Source organism: Aristolochia californica, unplaced genomic scaffold (assembly GCF_029961685.1).
Source record: "Aristolochia californica isolate CCGP_79_NKW_82.1479 unplaced genomic scaffold, dmAriCali1.0.hap1 SCAF_4, whole genome shotgun sequence".
Lineage (NCBI taxonomy): Eukaryota > Viridiplantae > Streptophyta > Magnoliopsida > Piperales > Aristolochiaceae > Aristolochia > Aristolochia californica.
In genome coordinates, this window is record NW_027182103.1 from 44,840,790 (window position 1) to 44,858,748 (window position 17,959).

Genomic DNA, 17,959 nt, shown 5'->3' on the forward strand with positions numbered 1-17,959 from the left:
AAATGCAAGCTTTCTGAGCCCATGCATTCGGACGAAGCGGCTGAATCTTGACACCTAACCCGCTATTTCTGCCACGTGGATGCCGCATGCCATGCAGCACGGCTAGCCGACAGATTAGGGTGTTTAGTTTCCTGATTAGATGCTTAGTGCGCTTCGGAACATTATCGTTAGTTATTAATCCTACGCGTAAACCTGTTCTCAAGGAGGGAATAGTAGAATCAGTAAGAGGAAGAAAAACCGAATTAATCGACACATCTGCAGACCAGATGACAATAACAAGAGCCATATGGTTGGTCTCTTACAGGAATTTATTTTCAGCATTAAATTAAACCAACACAATGATCGTTGGCTTTGTAAGTAATAATTGAGGGAGTATTCACCGTTCTCCCGCACACAATAAATGATATAAGAATTGATGCCATCATGGTTGATAGCTGAAAATAAATACATCTTCACCGAACAGATGACGAAGAAACAATCGCCGACAAGTTCATGCAGAATCATAGAGACCTATTAGTAAATTCTTTCGGCAGTTGAAACTGGTCGAAGGAACACTATAATAACTGTGATGTTATCTTTGCTTCCACGTTCGGCAGCTTCCATGGCCAACCTCTTGGAGCACATTCCAGGCTCCTTCACTGTGTCTTTAATTATTAAAACCACCTCCTCAATGGTTATGACATCCCAAAGTCCATCGCTAGCCATGACCTGAAAAACACCAGAAGAATAAATGGATTCACATTTTAAGAGAGAACCAAGGATTTTTACGACATGGAAACCTAGTGAAGACGGATAATGAAAGTTTGCACTCCTTCACTACTAGCTCTTGCACTATAAAGGTACTCAGATGATAAGCTACCAGTGCACACCAAAAGAGAAAGATACCATTCAATAGAATTAAAACAGGAAAGTTAGTCCTTCCACCCAATTAAAATTCTTTGTGGATTAAGTTCATGGCGATCATATAAGTGACTGTGTGGCACCCAGTTTAAATTCGAAATGTGGGTCCACAAAGTAAATCCCACCCAAAACCAAGTGAGCCGGAGGGAGACCCCCTCCTCCCTCTGCACTGGCAAAAAATCGAGTAGAGGGGGAGGCTTCCCCCTCCGCCAGCAGAAGTGAGTGGGAGGCCCTAGCCCTCCTCACCCTTTGGAGTAGTTCTGATGCAGGAGGGAGGGGGAAGGGGGTAGGGCTGCCCACCCCCTCATTTGTGAAATATGAGGTGATTCCAACAGCCGAGTGGAAGCCCTCCCCCTGCCAGGGAAAAGCAAGGAGGAGACTCCTTTGCCGCCCACTGTATGAGGGTGGAAGGGACAGTTCCTGCCAAATATCGTTTCAACCTCCTGGCAGAATTTTCAACCCTTAGAGAGGAAGCCACAAAGTGGGATACAAATTTCAACTAGAATTTTTTTGTACCATTTTGGCACTTATATGGTATATGTTGACCATGCCAGCATAAGAAGTTACTGTCAATCATAGTTGAATTGGGTAGTTTGACAACATTTCATTTTCATGTATTGAGCAACGAAAAAATATTATGTGGGTAGTAAAACAAAAATCTCACTAAAAAGCAGAAAACACAACCACCTTTTTACACTTTCACTTCCGTGGGACGTCAGTCTTACCATGACCTCTTACAGACTTCTGAGTCTCAGATGCATATGTGATGTACTTTCTTTTGACTTTCTAAAAGAACACCTTTCTCAGGCTAAACCTGATCCACCGCATGCATCATCTAGGTAATATCTACTGATGTCATTTTGCATGTAAGAAAATAACCAAGCAAGCATGAAACCCATGCAGAATATTAGTTTAGTTTCAAGAACCAGGAACCTCGACTATTTATAACAAAATGAGTATGACCACAATTTTCATCACAAGACAATGTATGTTCACTTGAAGGTCAGTTCCAGAGCCCCAAAAAAAAGCACTTAAAAAATTGATAATAAGGTTGCAATAGGCTGCTTAGGGTCACAAAAACCTGAACCCTATCTTACACAAGCATGCCAGGTCATTGCCCACTTGAAGAAAGGTGACCCACGAGCAAAGCTCATAAACCCAACAAATTTAAATAAGGCATGTTGAGATAGAGCTCTAATAGTTTTACTTATTAATATTTCTAATGCAATCAAATGAGGAAAGTGAAAACTATATAGGGCCCAAAAATCAGGGTGGGCTGAACTAGGCTTCCAGGTATCTTGAATCATGGAAGTGTCTTAGGATAATAATGGCACGGTAGGAACAGGTTAAGAGGGATGCCTAATCAGGGCTAGGCCAAGGCTTTATGTTGAAGGGAATGGATGGATGTTACAAAACCAGCCGCACAGGTGCCACCCTACTTGACTAGTAGCTACATGCAAATTGGTAAACTGATTGGGTTTGCACATTATTTCATTTTAAGTAGTTTTCACAATTTCAAAGAAGAGGACAAGTATGTTAGTCTACAATTTTGAGTGACTATTACATACAGATGTACCTTAAATCATGAAGTAGCAATTACTTTTGATTACATGAAGTAAATCTCAAATAAAACATCAAATATTTAAATCTACATCAAACAAATCATGATGCATCCCACATGACAAAGCAGCATCACTTACCAGGTATTCATCCTCCAATGATAACAACGTCTCAGTTATCTCAGGTTCTGCAGTTACAGCAGGCTTTAAATCATCATCACCTATTGAACGTGTCACCTGTTAACAAATGGGTCAATTTAGGAATCTTTTTTCTTTGTGTGACACTTCACCACCTGTTGTAGATACAGCTTCTGAAACTGGATCTAGAAAATGATAACTAAATCATATTTGGTTGTACTGAAATAGCATGTCCAACTGGAGAGGCAATGAACATATGGCACTGGCAATCTGACAGAAACCAGCCTAATCCACACTGACTTTTTATGTGTTTATTTTCAGTACTGTTTTAATCTAAATTCCAAATAATATACTCTATAAAAACAAAAACGACAACCAATTAGAACCAAGCTGCTTTTACTCTTATAAAAGAAAAAAAGACAACCCATTTAGAACCAAGCTGCTAGTCTTACGTTATTTCCATTTCCTTAGCACCTCAACTTGCTTTCTTCGGCATCTCCCTAAGGGACAGTAAGGATATAATTTTTTTATTCTATTTTAATTTTTTTGCAATTAAGAATTTCAGTGTTCAAATAACTCTGAAAGAGTAAGCAGAATAACTTATCGAATGGATCATAAAGTAAAAATATAAACCTGTAGGGCAGCTGGGCCAACCCTCCATGTATCAACTTGCCACTTTACTTGTCCCCCTGCTTGAGTAACACGTTCTCTTTCCACGGGACAGCTTGCAACATGATCCTATTAAACGAGATTTTCTTCTCATTTAATAAACAAAAGTAACTGAATTACGGTGCTCGAGTAAAAAACACCATGTACAACTCCTCACCTTACTAAGTGCATATGGAAGGCCTCTACGACATAGAATAGTTCGACAATCTCCAGCATTGGCAACAAAAAGTGTATCTCTAACAATTAAAGCAGCAATTGCAGTACAACCAGGATGACAGTCTTTCTGTGCAACTCGTTTTGAATTACGGTGGCACGCTAATTCATTCCTGAATGCAAGATCTGTCCTTACAAATGCTTGAGATAATGCATCGGCAGGACTGCAAAAACCACAAAGATTTACAACTTAAAGTATTTGAGGATATCACATAATACCAGGAGACTTATTTAAAAAAAAAAAAGACAAAAAAGAAAAAAGAAAAGAGAAACTGTGTTTACTACCTGGATTGGGAAATAGTTTGAACTCACTGGCATAAATTCATTTTTTAGAATTTATTCACATATTAAAGAAAACATCTCCTAAAGTATTGCTTCAATTTTAAGTACTTAACCAAATATTTGAAAAAGGAAAAAAAGTGTTGGTTATGACCTTTTTGGTAATAACATGACCTCGTATATATAGTTGTTAAAAAAAAAATTGTTTTTATTTTTGGCATTTGTAATCTTAGAACATTGACATGTTCCTGGAATTTCATAGGTGAAGGCATTGTTAGAAACAAATCATTTGGATTTTCAACGGATTTTACCACAAAAGCCAGAAAAATCCCAATGACTAAAAACAACCACTGCTGGTTTTATGTACTTGAACTGGCCTTCTAAAATTAGGAATATTTATCATCCTTTACAGCAATGCAAATGCTTATACAACTGTCATTTCTGAACATTTCAACTACAACGTTTAAAAAAAAATAAAAAAAAATACTACACCCTCCAGGATAAAGACTAGTCAAACCTGCTTGTAGAACCCAGATCTTGTAAAAATCCTGGTAATGCTCGAGCAGAAAACTCCGCAGCAGCTGCACCTGCATATATATGCACCACTCAAGGTTAAGAGTGTTCTCATTACCATGAAATATGGAAGTGTTCTTTTTTCCTCACCTCTGTGACCATCAAAGATCCCAAAAGAATGAACATCTTTCTCATCACATATCCTTGGGAGCAAAAAGTGTGTATCTTCCATGGTCTCCCTTCTCCCACAAGTTGCAAAGGATCCCCAAGAAAGAACAGGACTATAACTAGGAACACCATTCAAAGAAGCATTCCACAGTTGAAATCTAGGTTGGGAGGATTTCTTGAATAATTTTTCTCCTGTAGCAAACCAATTTACTTTTTCTTCGAAGTACTGATGTCTAATTATATCAGATGGATCACTTGCAGAACCAGGAGGTTTTCCAGGGTCAGTTCCCTCCATTTGTTGATTGTTTATTTGCTTCATAATAGACTTCAGTTTTACAATTATATCATCAAATGTTGGTCGATTTTGAGGAGCTGCATCCCAGCACTTCTCAATCAGTTTAAGCAAGTCTGGTGGGGCACCAGACTCAGATCCGGCAAGAATTGGCCTCAAGCCTTCAGATGCTACAGCCACCGTAAGTTTTTGCTCAGTGTAATTCATTTCAAGTACTGTGTGCGCCTGCAAGCCCAATATAGTGGCTTTGCTGATTTAATCATTTGCATGATCCAGGGAAAATGGAGAGAACTAGTTCTAAAATAAGATATTGTAACTAAAAATATTGTACAGCCAGAGAAGAGTTATGCCCCCTCCATTACATCAGAAAGCCGTTCATGAAGGGAAAATTATGCAAATTTAGCAACTACACCAAAGAAATTACTAGAGAGACACACAGAAACACAAACATAAATAGGACCCATCATGAAAGGCTACAACAGCAAATACCTGGGCTTCAGCACGAAGATCCGTGTATGGCACAACACTAGTGAGTAGCTCACTGCAACAGAATATAAGAAAATTAAGATTGCTACGACACAAACTTGTACTACTGTGATTCATAAAATTTGAGCAGAAGTAAGGAAATTGACCCAATTTCACGATCAGATATCTGAATCATTGTCTAATTCAAAGAGGCAATGATGCAAAAGATGCATCAAGAATGCCATTTCCTTAAAATATTCAAAGTAGCCGCAGGGACTATAATTCAGAGACATAATAGGACAGAAGCAAATCGAATTAATGGGCAATTATTTTGAGGAAGCTAAAGATAAGGACAAATTTTAGTGTGCCAACCAAGTTTATACTTAATTTTGAATGGCAATTAAGCTTGCATCTTGCTTACTTGATCGATATAGAAAAACTATAGACATCTGATTTTTCAGTATGTATATCCTTTCTCAAGATCTCTGGCGCCATATAAATGAGTGTTCCAACCATGTTCTTTTTGTGAAACCCACCCGTTGGCTTCCCTGAAGATCTCCAGTTTTCAAGAGAAATATGTTTAAGATCTTTCTTGAATGCCGCCAGACCAAAGTCTGATAGGTGAGGACGAAGAATGTCATCAAGCTGCACGGTACACATAAACCTGTTATACAAGTAGAACATAGTAACTTGATGGAGAATGCAGACAAAAAAAGAAGCTAGCTTAATAACCCAAAGTAATTACAAGAATGTTTGCCGGTTTCACATCTCTGTGAGCAATCCCGAGGCTATGGAGATATTGTAGAGCTTTTGCTGAAAAAAAGGGGAAATCAAAATACAAATCAGGACGACTTGGAAATAGCAAAGAGACGTAGGTGAGAAAGATCCACACATTGAGAACACAAATTCTTATAATAAGGCGATAAAATTAGATAGAAAACTGCTACCCATCAAGTAAAAAACCAAGAAGAATTACTCGATGCGAATGATAAGAAACTTCTAAGCACAGAAGATAACCTAATTGAATCGCAATATCAACGACTTGCTCGATAGATGGATTCCACTCTTCGACGTGAATCTTGTCGGCCAGATTCCCATGCTCGTAAAACGGAAAGAAGAATAGGTAATCGGGCGGCTTCGCATGGGCGGCGACCAACGTAGCCAGTCCAGGGTGATCCAGAGTACTACAATCCAAACAAAAACCTCAGACATAATCAAATATTTCACGAACTGCAACAAAACAAGCGCATATCTGACTCGAGAAAAAGTAGGAAGCAACGAACCATAATAACTGTAATTCAGAGTGGAACTTGTCGAGGTGCTCGGATGTGGACAAAACTGGCTTCTTCGCGGCAACCTTTCTGCCGTCAAGAGTCGCTTCATATACCACACTTTCGGAGCCTTGACAGAGAACAACAAAAAACGAAAAACCTATAAAATGGATGTGAAGGAAAGAAAAAGTCTGCAAAGAGAGCAGTAAATGAGAATCTGTACCTCGAGCAATTGGCGAGTGGAGAATGTAAGATGAACGAGGCACATCTAAACGGATTTTGTCGCTCGTACAGCAGCCACGGAAGCAAGCGCTGCATCGTGATTCAGGCATTTTCTCTTCGTCGAAGAAAACTCGAACAAGGAGAGAATCTTCCGGGCCAGTGAGAATCACATAAATCAAGGAGATGGTAATAGTCACCACGTCGGCGTCGTTTATTGGTTTTTGAGAGAATTAGACAGCTTTGAAGCTGCCAGCTTGTCTGAAATTGAGATACAAGTTGGAACGAAGTTTCCTTAGTTTTTGCTTTTTTAATGGACTCCGTAGTTCTCCATGTTTAAGATGAAATTGCAAATTAATTAGTCTCTCTTTGTTAATAAACCTCTGTAGTCTATTTAAGATGAAATTGCAAATTAATTGGGTAGTTTTCTTTGGTCAACAGTTCAACCTCTCCTCTTCTTCCTATGTTGGCATCATCTTCTTCGGCTACACATCTAATAAGTTTTATTTTTCTCTTTAATGATTTTGATCTTCCTGTAGTAATACTACAGAAACCTTCCCGATGCCCGAGCCGAGTACAAAAGTATCATTTATCTAAAGTGTGTTACTCTTTCTTGTTTGTCACCTTGGTTTCATATTTTTGCTTCTTCCTTGTCTTCTATGTCCATTCTTGAGTTTGTACATAACACGTTGGCTTTCCGTCAATGGAAAGCATCCTGTGGATGAGGAGATGGTTGCTTTAATTTCCTATAGGCACTTAGGAGTTATGTGATTTACATACTGGTAATTCGATTGTTGGTTGTCACTGGGTGTATAATATAAAGTATTTTGTAGATGGTTCTATTGATAGGTATAAAGCCCTATTGGTTGCCAAAGGTTACACATAGACATATGGTGTGGATTATGTCAAAACTTATTTACTAATGACTCATCTTAGTTTTGGTTCATATTCTCATCTTAGTTGTTTTGGTCTTTGTTTTAGTTGGATGTCAAAAATGTGTTATTAAATAGCAACCTTCATGACGAGGTGTATATGGAGCAATTATCTAACTATGTCAGTTAAAGAAAAAAATGAAAAGGTTTATCGACTTCAAAAAATGATTTAAGGTTTGAAGTAGAGCCAAAAGGTGTGGTTTGAGAAATTTAACAAAATTATCATGGAGTTTGGTTTTTCCAATAGCCATTGTAAGCATTTTGTTATTATTTTGAAGTGACAAGTATTGTTAGTTTATTAGCATATGTAGATGATGTTATTGTATTTTATGAGGAAGTTATTTACAATGTATAGTCCCAATGAACAACATCTACAAACACTTTTTCGAACTAATGATCTAGGAGTACTACGATATTTGCTTGGTATCGAGATAGTTCGTAGTCATTCTAGAGTTCTACTATCTCAAAGAAAAAATGCGTTTGATCTTTTGTAGGATACTAGGTTACTTGGTGTTAAACCAATTGACACTCCTAGGGAAAGTGGTATGTTTGATTTGTATTGTGATAATAATCCATTGCTAAGAGATAAGTTCAATATTGGAAGTTGGTTGAAAAAACCTATTATACGCCACTATAACATGACCAGATATCTCATTTGCAATTAGTACAATAAGTCAATTTATGAAATCTTCTTGGGTTTGTCATTGTGAAGCAACATATAGAATTTTGACGTATTTAAAATAATCACCTAGAAAATGATTATTGTAAGATCTCATAATCATCTTAAAGTCATGAGATTTTTATTTGCTAATTATGATAGATTTAAACTTCATAGGAGGCCTACTAATGGTTTTTGTAGAGTGGATTTTATACATTTATCGGAGGAAACCTTGTGACATGAAGGAGTAGAAACAAACCTTAGTAGCCAAATCTAGTGCAGAAGTGGAGTATAGAACTATAACTCAGACATTGTATTTGCTTATGTGAGTGGAGTCTTTATTAGAGGAGTTTGGTATATTAGTTGTTATCCTTATGGAGATGAAGTGTGACAATAAAATTGAGGATACACTTCGTATGTCAAATCCTCAAAACAACTTGAGAATATCTTTGCAAAAACTTTAACTAAGAAGGATTTTGTGTGTATATGTAACAAGTTCGGTCTACTTGATTTATATTACTCAACTTGACGGGGAAGTCTTGGATTGAGTTTAAGAGTATTTTAGTCATTTCATGTATAAATAAGAAAATATGATTAATAAACAAAATTAGTGATTAGTGAAGTGCCAAGTTTACCAAGAGGGATACATTATCTTCTTTCTATTTTCAATTCTATTCCATTCTCTTTTATGAATTATTATTTCTTCTTTGTTTTTTACAACCAGATTTACAGAAGGGCTATAAGACGGACAACAGATTCCCAACAGACCAAATAAAAAAAAATAAAAAATAAAGAAACCAAAAGAGAACAACTAAAAGAAGCAAAGATCCAATAACAAGGAAATAATACCAGATTTTAGAGCAAAACTTTTTCACAAAAAAATAGACTGAAGTTTTGTAACAAGGAGACAAAATCAAAAGATGAAATTGAAATCGCAACAAAAGGGAAAACAGAGGATGGGAAACTCACAGCTTTGAAAGAGTTTGGTTTAATTGGTTCGTAAAAAGAAAAAAAGAAGCTAAACCTACTTCAATAGAGACCCTCTTAATCCTCATATTCCAAACCGTTGATATTGATGAAATTTAGTCGCCAACTTTTCAACACTGAATCAACAAACTTGTCCGAGTTTGACGTGTGTTGGGATTCAAAGCTGATTGCAAACCAGATCCCTTTCGTTTGGAACAAAGAATTCAACAAAAATCGAGAAAATCAATGATCGATTGGGGTAAATTTTTTTCACTGTTCTTGGAGGTGTCCTATACTGATGAGTTCATTCCGTTTTTTGTAATTTAGGGTCTGTTTGAATCCCATAAAGAAAGAAAATAAGAATTTGATTATTATTATTCTAAAAAATAATTAATGAAAAGGACAATTTAATTGGAGAGGTTAAATGTTTGCTTATTTTCAACTCATAGTATAATAGAGTGCTGTTTGCCATTTGCTAACGTGGACATTATGCTGACATGGAAAATGCCACATTAACATGTTCAATCCCGGGTGCTGTTCCTAGGCCTCTCTAGCACGCCCCTATTTATTTGGTTACTACGCTTGCTACAGTTTGTATGGGCTCCTAAACTGCCAAACGAAAATAATGGGCCTTACACTTCCAACCCACTACCCCGAAGGTTGTGGGCGTATTGTCAAGCGCCAAGTTCCGTTATTTTACTCCCCTACAGGGGCATGCGCCCCGCGGATGTTTTCGATGACCTGGAGCTTGTCTTCGTATGCTTCACCTCAAACCACGGCCATGAATCGTATAGCGCGAGCTTCTTTCTCTCAATCACAGGTAGTGGTCAAAGACTTTTTCTCTGTCTTTTGTGTTGTTGGATAACCCGTAGTCTCTCGTCTCTCTCCAGCTTGTTCAGAAGAGCACAGTATTCCCCAGCCGGCTACGAGGATATGGATGGTAAGGTTCATCCTGTTTGCACTCTTCCTGTTTTTTAAAGTTTATTTTAGCAATGTAATTTCGAATCGTCCATCCATCCTTTGCCCTTTTTTACTAACTTATTAAGTTAATTTTTCTATCGGTGCCACCCTACGTGTTCATTCTGCTAAGAAGAGGTGGCTGCAATAAATTGTCAGTTCTGGACGTGATCGATGAACCCTGATATATTAAAAAATTTAAACGACTCTTAAACCTTCGACTTGTGTCTCTACTTTTATATATCTGCTTGTTGCGATTATATGATATTTACTGCGCTTCCGGCCGGTGGGATGAGCATTTTCCAAATATATTAACGAATGTTTTCCCGTAGTTGGCACTTTACCTTTTCGATATTTGATGGAATGGGTGACTGAAAATAGTTTCTTTTAAAGTATTAAAAGGGCAGCATTTATTCGGTTGAACTCTTTATAGTTGAGATATTCGATTCCTGTTCTTCTAAACGTATTGGATAAGACGTCTCTTCCGTCCATACAGCTCAATTGTTCCAGTCAGTCAGATACTTCAGAACCATGTCAAACTTTCACCAAATAAAAGATCGTTTTTTGGGTTCTGTTCTTGTTCCTTGAACGAAGGTGCGTGCTGAACACTTACTGTTTCTGAAACTCTTAGATTCCTGTTCTTCTTATGATTCTTGTTAACTGAACAAAACTATTTGAAGATATCCCAGCCGCTCAGTGCATCATGTTGTGTCTGGATCAAGGGCCCTTATGGATAACTTGTACGCAAAAGTTATTGTAAAGTTTGCAGTGGCGCACACTAGTAAACTTGATAAAAGATGAAAGCTGGTTAGAGAACTTTGACTATCTGTGACATTCAAAAGTTAGCTTTAATGCAACAGTAATGCAGCACTCGTTGAATCTGAAAACTAATATCGAATTCAAAGGTTTCCTTGTCCAAATATAAATCACCAAGTAAACCAAATAAATAAATATAGGTTTGACATTCCAAATATGTTTTAGATCTGTCTTAATTTATTTTTAAAATATTTTTGTTGAACTATGAATTAGTATTTTTATTTGGTACCAAAGTCAGCGTCAGATGTAAGGGAGGCTTTTCTTTCTGTATAATTATCCTGTCTTTTGTTTTGTTCTGTTTGGAAATCTTTTTTCTATTGGTTACAAACCAATCATTTAAGATTCCCCCGACACCTCTGAGACTTGAACCTAAGTTATAAGACCTTATATTAATAACCCCCTTGACATGGCTAGTGAGACAAAAACCCAATTCATCTATTTTTTTCACCTTTTCCACCTCTCTCATCCTGTACTATTCAAGACTGAGATTCTGATGGTCTGGGTGTATATATTGCCTGTTAGTATGTTCTATGTGACCTTCTTCAAAATGACATATTTATCTGTTCGTTTATAAAAAATTCCTCATACTTTTCCTAGACTTGTGTTAAAGTAGCACCTGGTAATTATGCTTCTTTTGGTGTTCCTGCAATACGGTTAAAATTTATAAATTTCTCTGATGTACATAGGATATTGAGCTGTTGAAAAATGTACTGACTTTCAGTCTGAAATACAATATAATCTAGTTTGTTATAGGCTAGTTCATCCCTGGCTCAATGGGATACTTAGCATCTGTGATTTTGAAGTCAAATAAGCAGCAGCTGATCTAAACATTCTTTTGGGTATGTTGCAGTAGAAAATTTTCTTGAGAACTGTATGATGAAATCTTTTACCTTTGTCCAAATGCAGATTTGGAGTTTGAGATGGAAAGAAACACTGCAAAGAAGTACTACATTATTGATGTTTGATGTCTTGTCAAAAGAAATTGGATATTGTGATATGTATATATATATATATAGATAGATATATATAGATATATATTGGTAGAAATTCCTACTGGACAAGAGGTAATGCGTTTGTGTTCGGAAAGGAATGAGCACAACCAAGAAAAGAGTACTGGTGGAATAGAGCACCAGCAAAAATAGATTACTGGTGCCATGTCTTCTAGTTGAGCCATGTTGGAATTTTGGATAAATAAAATTTCAACGGAAAAATTATAAGTTGTTTGTGCTCATCCTTGAGCTTTGCTTTTGTCTTTCTTAGTCAATTAACTGAGAAATCCTAAGTTCACCCTATCTTACTGCTTTTGATTTGATGAGGGGGATTGGATTATTCATTGATTGAAGTTTCCTTTGCATCAGCAAGCATTATCTGGGCCATATCTCTTCAGAATAGCTGATGCTATTGTTAGAGATGATCTCTTCACATGTGACCACTATTCATCATGCATTTGTTTGAAGCTCTCAATTTATTTCAAAAAAATTCAAAGAAGGTGCTCAGTTTGTGAATGCAAGACTTTTTAGAGCCCGAAACTCTTATGCTAACAAAATATAACTTATTATCGATTCACCCCTGCCTTTCAAAGATTTTTTTTTGAAATCTGCTGCATTATTGTTTATATTTCCATATATCCACTTTGTAGTTATTAATTTACTATATGTTAGAGGCCCATTCAGAAGGCTGAACGGAAGCTATATATTTTATATAATGAACTTCTTTTAACGATTAGGAACATCTGAATTAACATTTAAATGTTAACACTCTGATGTGCAGGTTGCTTGTTTTACTAACTCATGCACTAGTTTGTGATGCTTACAAAGATGCTCTTGACCATAGACATAGCATATATAATTGACTCCATTATACCCAGGGCTCTGGGTTATCTCGAATCATAGCTTACACTTTGTTTCTTTACTGTGAAAATGTTAGATTTATCAAATAAGAAGTGTGTACCATGTGAATCCAAGGATATCCGCCCGATGCTTGAACAATCCGCTCAGGAGCTGCTTCCTAAGGTTTTGTTTCTTTGAGTGTGGTTTTTTTTTTTTTAGTTATTTGAATTATTTGTTTCCTTTTGTTTATTGCTATTAAGTAATGCTTCTGACATGTTTACGTGCATGTAGATACCCGGATGGAGCCTAGTAAATGAAGATGGTAAATTGAAGCTTCAAAGGTCATGGAAAGTGAAGACTTTCACCAAAGGGTTGGAATTCTTTCACGCTGTAGCAGATCTTGCTGAAGCAGAGGGTAGGTGGCATCGAGCTTTTAGCCTGTTTAGATTGTCATCAATAACAAGAAAGTTGCAATCCAAAATAATAACGTATTAAAATTTCATAAAAGCCATTTATAAGAATCTGTGAGACTGATGTTACTTTCAGTTCTTCAACGAGAACTTGTACTAAAGATATGGAAGTCTATGTTTGTGCAGGCCATCATCCTGACCTTCACCTCGTTGGTTGGAACAATGTGAAAATTGAAATATGGACTCACTCAGTCGGTATGTATTTTTTTGTCTTTCTGGAAAACAATTCACTGAAAGGAGGCTATTACAATATCTGCGGATTTGAATTTAGTCTTTCCATTAGTAATGGTAGGACAACCAAAAATCATCCTTGAGGTGGAGGAAATGTCCTCTTTTCCCCTCTAAAATGTCATTTCAGGTAACATGAATGCTTGGTGTTCCCTGAGCAGGCGGTCTGACAGAAAATGATTTTATCCTAGCGGCAAAGATCAATTCCCTTGATTTGCAGCATCTTCTGAGACGAAAACCTGCCGCTTGAAGAGCATTGCAGTTTGCATAAATTTTGCTTGAAGCTGCTGACCTTCTAGTTGTGTGTGAACCTTATACTTCCTGAGAGTTTTGTGGTCTGGAAAATGCTGTTAGCACTGGTTTTAGGCTTTTAGCTGATGACAGTGTTTTACTGAATTGTTGTATGGATTCTAACCAGGTTTATGTTGAACAAGGAGGTAGTTTACTTGGGGCGATGTTATCTAATTTTTGGGGTAAGACATCTTTATTCATTAACCCATTGCAAGCGTGCCCTCATGCAGAAATTGCATTTTTTTTAAGGTACTATTAACAGGGACGACGCTCCGAAATGCACCTTGTGAGACGTGGGAGCATTAAACAGAGCGACGTAGATTCAAGACTGGAAAAGCTGAGCGACGTAGATTATTTCAATGGTTACAGAGATTCGAATACACATGAGATTCCGGTCTAGCCCCAATGCCAATGCAAGGTTTCAGTTCATTTTTTCGTGTTTTAAACCCTTTTTATTCCAAATTCTCCTATAGAAGTAGCAGTCTTTGCTTGCTTTAAAAAATAAATGAAAAACGTATTATCTGCGATATCAGATGCTTGAACTGTTCATCCTGGTTAGTAAACGGCCGAAAGACCTTCACACTGCAATTTGTTTTGGATTATTCTCAAATGAGGAAGAAAAATATTACAGTTTGAAAGATAGACTCTTCTATAACGAATTTCAAAGGGTAGAGAACGTCATCATAATTCCAATGAAAATTTGTGAGTGCAGATAACACATGGCCCTCCCACCAGATCCCAAGACTTCCATGTTCCAATTTGCAGAAAAGCAAAAGAAAAAAAAGAAACCACGAGCATCAGCGGCTCAATCCATCATTCGCTCATAATTTATGTTTTTCCCACGAAATGCTCCTCGAAATTTCCGGAACCAACATTCATGTTCTTAATGCCTTCAGCGGGAAACACTCCTGCGTTTTCTCTGCTCACGGCTGGAAATTGAACACACATCCCTGTTGGCCAAAGTTCTAGCAGTTTGCAGTGAAAGGACAGAGCTTAGGAATAATTAGACAAGTTAGACGGCGTTACCTGCTTGCTAGCTGAGCTCTCGTTTTCCCTATTTCATGGGTTTCTGCATTAGCGCAGTAAGATAGACCTCGCCGACCTTGGAATCCGTTTTGTTACCTGTTGCCCATTTCAATACCTTGTACCCCAATTTCCCAAACATTGGGGTATAGACCTTCTCCAGATCCGCGGGCTTGCAGAAAAAATGGTCCAGCCACAGAAACCCACCGCCCCTCAACACCCTATCCACGTCGTAGAGCAAGAATTCCAGAGAACTCGTCGGAATCCATCGGTTCACCGCGTGGCTGCATCTCACCAGATCCACGACACCATCGAACATGGGGAACCGCTGCTGTAGAGGGACGTGTAGCGGCAACAGCCCCCTCATCGCGATCACCTCGTTGTACTTTTTCCCCACGTTCATCGTCGTGGAAGCCACGGTAACATTAAAAGGTTTCATCTTCGCGGCCAGTGTCCCCGTACCGGCGCCGACATCCAGAGCGAGACGAACAGGGGAGGAAACATTGCTCGCAAGCTGGAACAATTGGGGGATGGAGAGATCGAGACTAGATTTGGGGGAGAGGAAATTGGAGGGCTCAGATTTGGGGTCGAACCCGAGGCAAGATAGCGATTTACAAGATGGGGAAGGAGAAAAGCAGCGGCGGCGGGGCAACGGGTGGCAGCCCATGAGGATAAGTGTCTCAGAAAGGGTAGCATCGGAAGGGCAGAGAGCGAAGGGTGTGTAGTTCATGTAGCGGTGGAGAAGGTCAGGATGGTGGCGGCACGCGGAGGCGACAGGGGAGAGACGGGAGTAAAGCAGCAGGTCCGGCGGGACGGGGCGATTGTGAGAAGGGATGTTGGCGGAGGTGGATCGGAGGAGGGTGAGGTGGTTGATGGTAGCTCTGATCGTGGAGAGCTGGTGGACTAGGTGGTCAGGGACGGGCGGAGGAGGAGGGGATCCTAGTTGCTGGAAGGAAGAGAGATGGTAGAGGGCGAGGATGTTTGTGGCCACCATGGCCAGCAGCAGAACGAGGTTCAAACCCATGCCAAAACCCATCTCCTCCCTCTCTGCTCCGCTTGCGGGCTCGAGAGACTGAACTGGTTCCTTCTGCTGAGTGCTCGGAGTTGGAAGGCCACTAGGCACACTAATTACAGTAAGCAAGTGGAAATAATAAATGTGAGAATTGGAAAAGAAAAAGAACAAAGATATGTATGGAGCGATGAGAGCAGGCTTACATTCATCTTTTTCTAAGCGCTTCGCTGTCGTTACCTCCTTACTTTTTAACCCAAATATTATCCGGATTCGTAAGAAGAGTTCCTCGATTCACGTAAGATGATTTGACTCATGTTTCGCTGTAGTCATCTCGGCCTTTTCGCGTCTGACTCGTCGTCACATGCATCCCATCTGTGGCCGCCCACCTACTCTCCTGTCTCCTGGAACAGTAAACGTCCACTAAATTCTTGTTCCGGCAAGCAAATTGTTTCCTCCACCAGCCACATAACGGGAACAAATTTACCTTAAGAAGATAAACAATGGAGCCCAAATTCCTCATGATAGTAATTTTGCTAAATGAAAATGTCTGAATCTCATTGCTTTTTCTAGAATTTCGTAACTGGTATACATCTAATCACTATACTCTCTGTCTCCACAGTAGAAAATTCGAAGCAGACATTTAAGCTAATTTTCAGCTGCATTTTGCCACCAATAGTCCTACTTAATATGTTTATCCTACAAATAGCAAAAGATAAGCAAATATCCTCTTACCTTCCAGTAAAGAACATATTCTAAGCAAATCCTCTCCACTTACATCTGTTGAACCATTAATTGTAAACGAATTCACCCTTAAGTTTAATAGATAGAAGCTAATATTTTGGAAAACTCCTCACTTCAGTATTGACAGTATCCATAATCTCTGCACCAAGATGGTTAGTGTGGCAATATCTTATATGGTTGAACCATCTCTTAGATATTATCAAAGTAGTACTGAAATTACCGTGTCAGAAAGAACTCGTACAGAAAACAACAACGAGGATGCTGCACTGCAGTAATTTACCCTTCATGGGGAAAGCATTCAATAGGATGGATGTCTCCTTGTCGTTTTGTTAATATGGAACGGACACGCAGCTCCATCCGATTCTCGTACTGCCAACTTCATTTATACCACCAGATCAAATGTTTTATCATATGGTAAATGAACATTTTAATAATTAGAAAACATATGAAAGAAATCAGTAAGTCGCGTACTTAAAGCCTACAGAGAAGTTCAGAGCAACTGAAAGTAAAAACCCTCGACGCTGGGATAATATGAAAGCAAAAATGTTCTATAGCCGTTCGTCTAGATAAATGAACACACACCTCACTGGTTGTCAAGGTCACTTACATCTCCATTCAAGCAGCAAGTTAATTCAGTATCATACCAACTGATTATCTTTATTTAGCAGATGCAAATTTTAAGCAAGCTCTTGCTATTTTTTTCCGAAATGAAGGCAACAACAAAACAACTAAATATCAAAAGCTCAAGAGCCATACATGCTCTCACTCTACACTCTACGCTCCGCAACTTCAACTAGTCAGCATCGGGTGAATCTGTGCGCACAGCTGACAAAGAAAAAATAGATAACACATTCAATATTCTATGTAACCACGCACAGAACAACATGGAATATCAGGTTCAAATAACAATTACTAGGAAGGAAGTAAAGAAGTCACACTGAAAGGAACCAAAAACTATAACCAACCAGTTAAGCACTTCGCAATATAACTAAAATGAACCAACTCTTAAAAAGAGACCAACAACTTCACAAAAATATTAGTTAACAATTCATTTATTGCTGGCCATCAGTTAATCGAACTGAAAGTCTCCAGTCATCAGGAAATTGCAAGATGAGATCATTACAAGTGGTCCCTTTCAGATGGATAACTGGTGCAGGTCAAGTTAGATCTTCAAAGGCCCAGAAAGAGATCAAAAACTTCAAAAATAAATTTCTAAAAAACTTTTTAAAAAAAGAAAAATTCAATACTCAACAACAGCTTTCACAAGGATAACAAAAATGCAGACACAATCAGCTTAAGGTGATTTCAAGACAAATTTTCTTACCATGTCAATAAAACATATGAGAATGG

General features: G+C 38.3%; 3 protein-coding genes across 5 annotated transcripts; 1 reads left to right on the plus strand and 2 right to left on the minus strand.

Annotated features, from left to right (window-relative positions):
- Positions 1–224: 224 nt before the first annotated feature.
- Positions 225–6,881, minus strand: LOC137962833 (protein kinase and PP2C-like domain-containing protein). The gene is made up of 12 exons (XM_068809930.1): positions 6,691–6,881; positions 6,480–6,597; positions 6,214–6,380; positions 5,942–6,009; positions 5,618–5,841; positions 5,221–5,272; positions 4,422–4,956; positions 4,276–4,345; positions 3,424–3,643; positions 3,231–3,335; positions 2,601–2,696; positions 225–708 (listed from the first exon to the last, which is right to left on the minus strand). Exons 1-12 carry the CDS (start codon positions 6,797–6,799, stop codon positions 514–516), a joined length of 1,959 nt encoding a protein of 652 aa, XP_068666031.1. The 5' UTR covers positions 6,800–6,881; the 3' UTR covers positions 225–513.
- Positions 6,882–9,990: 3,109 nt separating this feature from the next.
- LOC137963959 (pterin-4-alpha-carbinolamine dehydratase 2, mitochondrial) lies at positions 9,991–14,024 on the plus strand. Its single transcript, XM_068811189.1, has 7 exons — positions 9,991–10,062; positions 10,133–10,182; positions 10,696–10,793; positions 12,942–13,027; positions 13,136–13,259; positions 13,441–13,509; positions 13,704–14,024. The coding sequence occupies exons 1-7, from the start codon at positions 10,024–10,026 to the stop codon at positions 13,790–13,792; spliced, it is 555 nt and encodes a 184-aa protein (XP_068667290.1). The 5' UTR covers positions 9,991–10,023; the 3' UTR covers positions 13,793–14,024.
- Positions 14,025–14,385: 361 nt separating this feature from the next.
- On the minus strand, positions 14,386–17,400 carry LOC137961849 (probable methyltransferase At1g29790). 3 transcript variants are annotated; one of them, XM_068808452.1, is made up of 3 exons: positions 16,072–17,400; positions 14,860–15,980; positions 14,386–14,762 (listed from the first exon to the last, which is right to left on the minus strand). In XM_068808452.1, exon 2 carries the CDS (start codon positions 15,890–15,892, stop codon positions 14,888–14,890), a length of 1,005 nt encoding a protein of 334 aa, XP_068664553.1. In that variant the 5' UTR covers positions 15,893–15,980; positions 16,072–17,400; the 3' UTR covers positions 14,386–14,762; positions 14,860–14,887. The 3 variants fall into 3 exon arrangements, with proteins under 3 accessions (XP_068664553.1, XP_068664554.1, XP_068664552.1); XM_068808453.1 differs by having other exon boundaries at positions 14,386–14,783; XM_068808451.1 differs by having other exon boundaries at positions 14,386–15,980.
- Between the last annotated feature and the right edge of the window lie 559 nt (positions 17,401–17,959).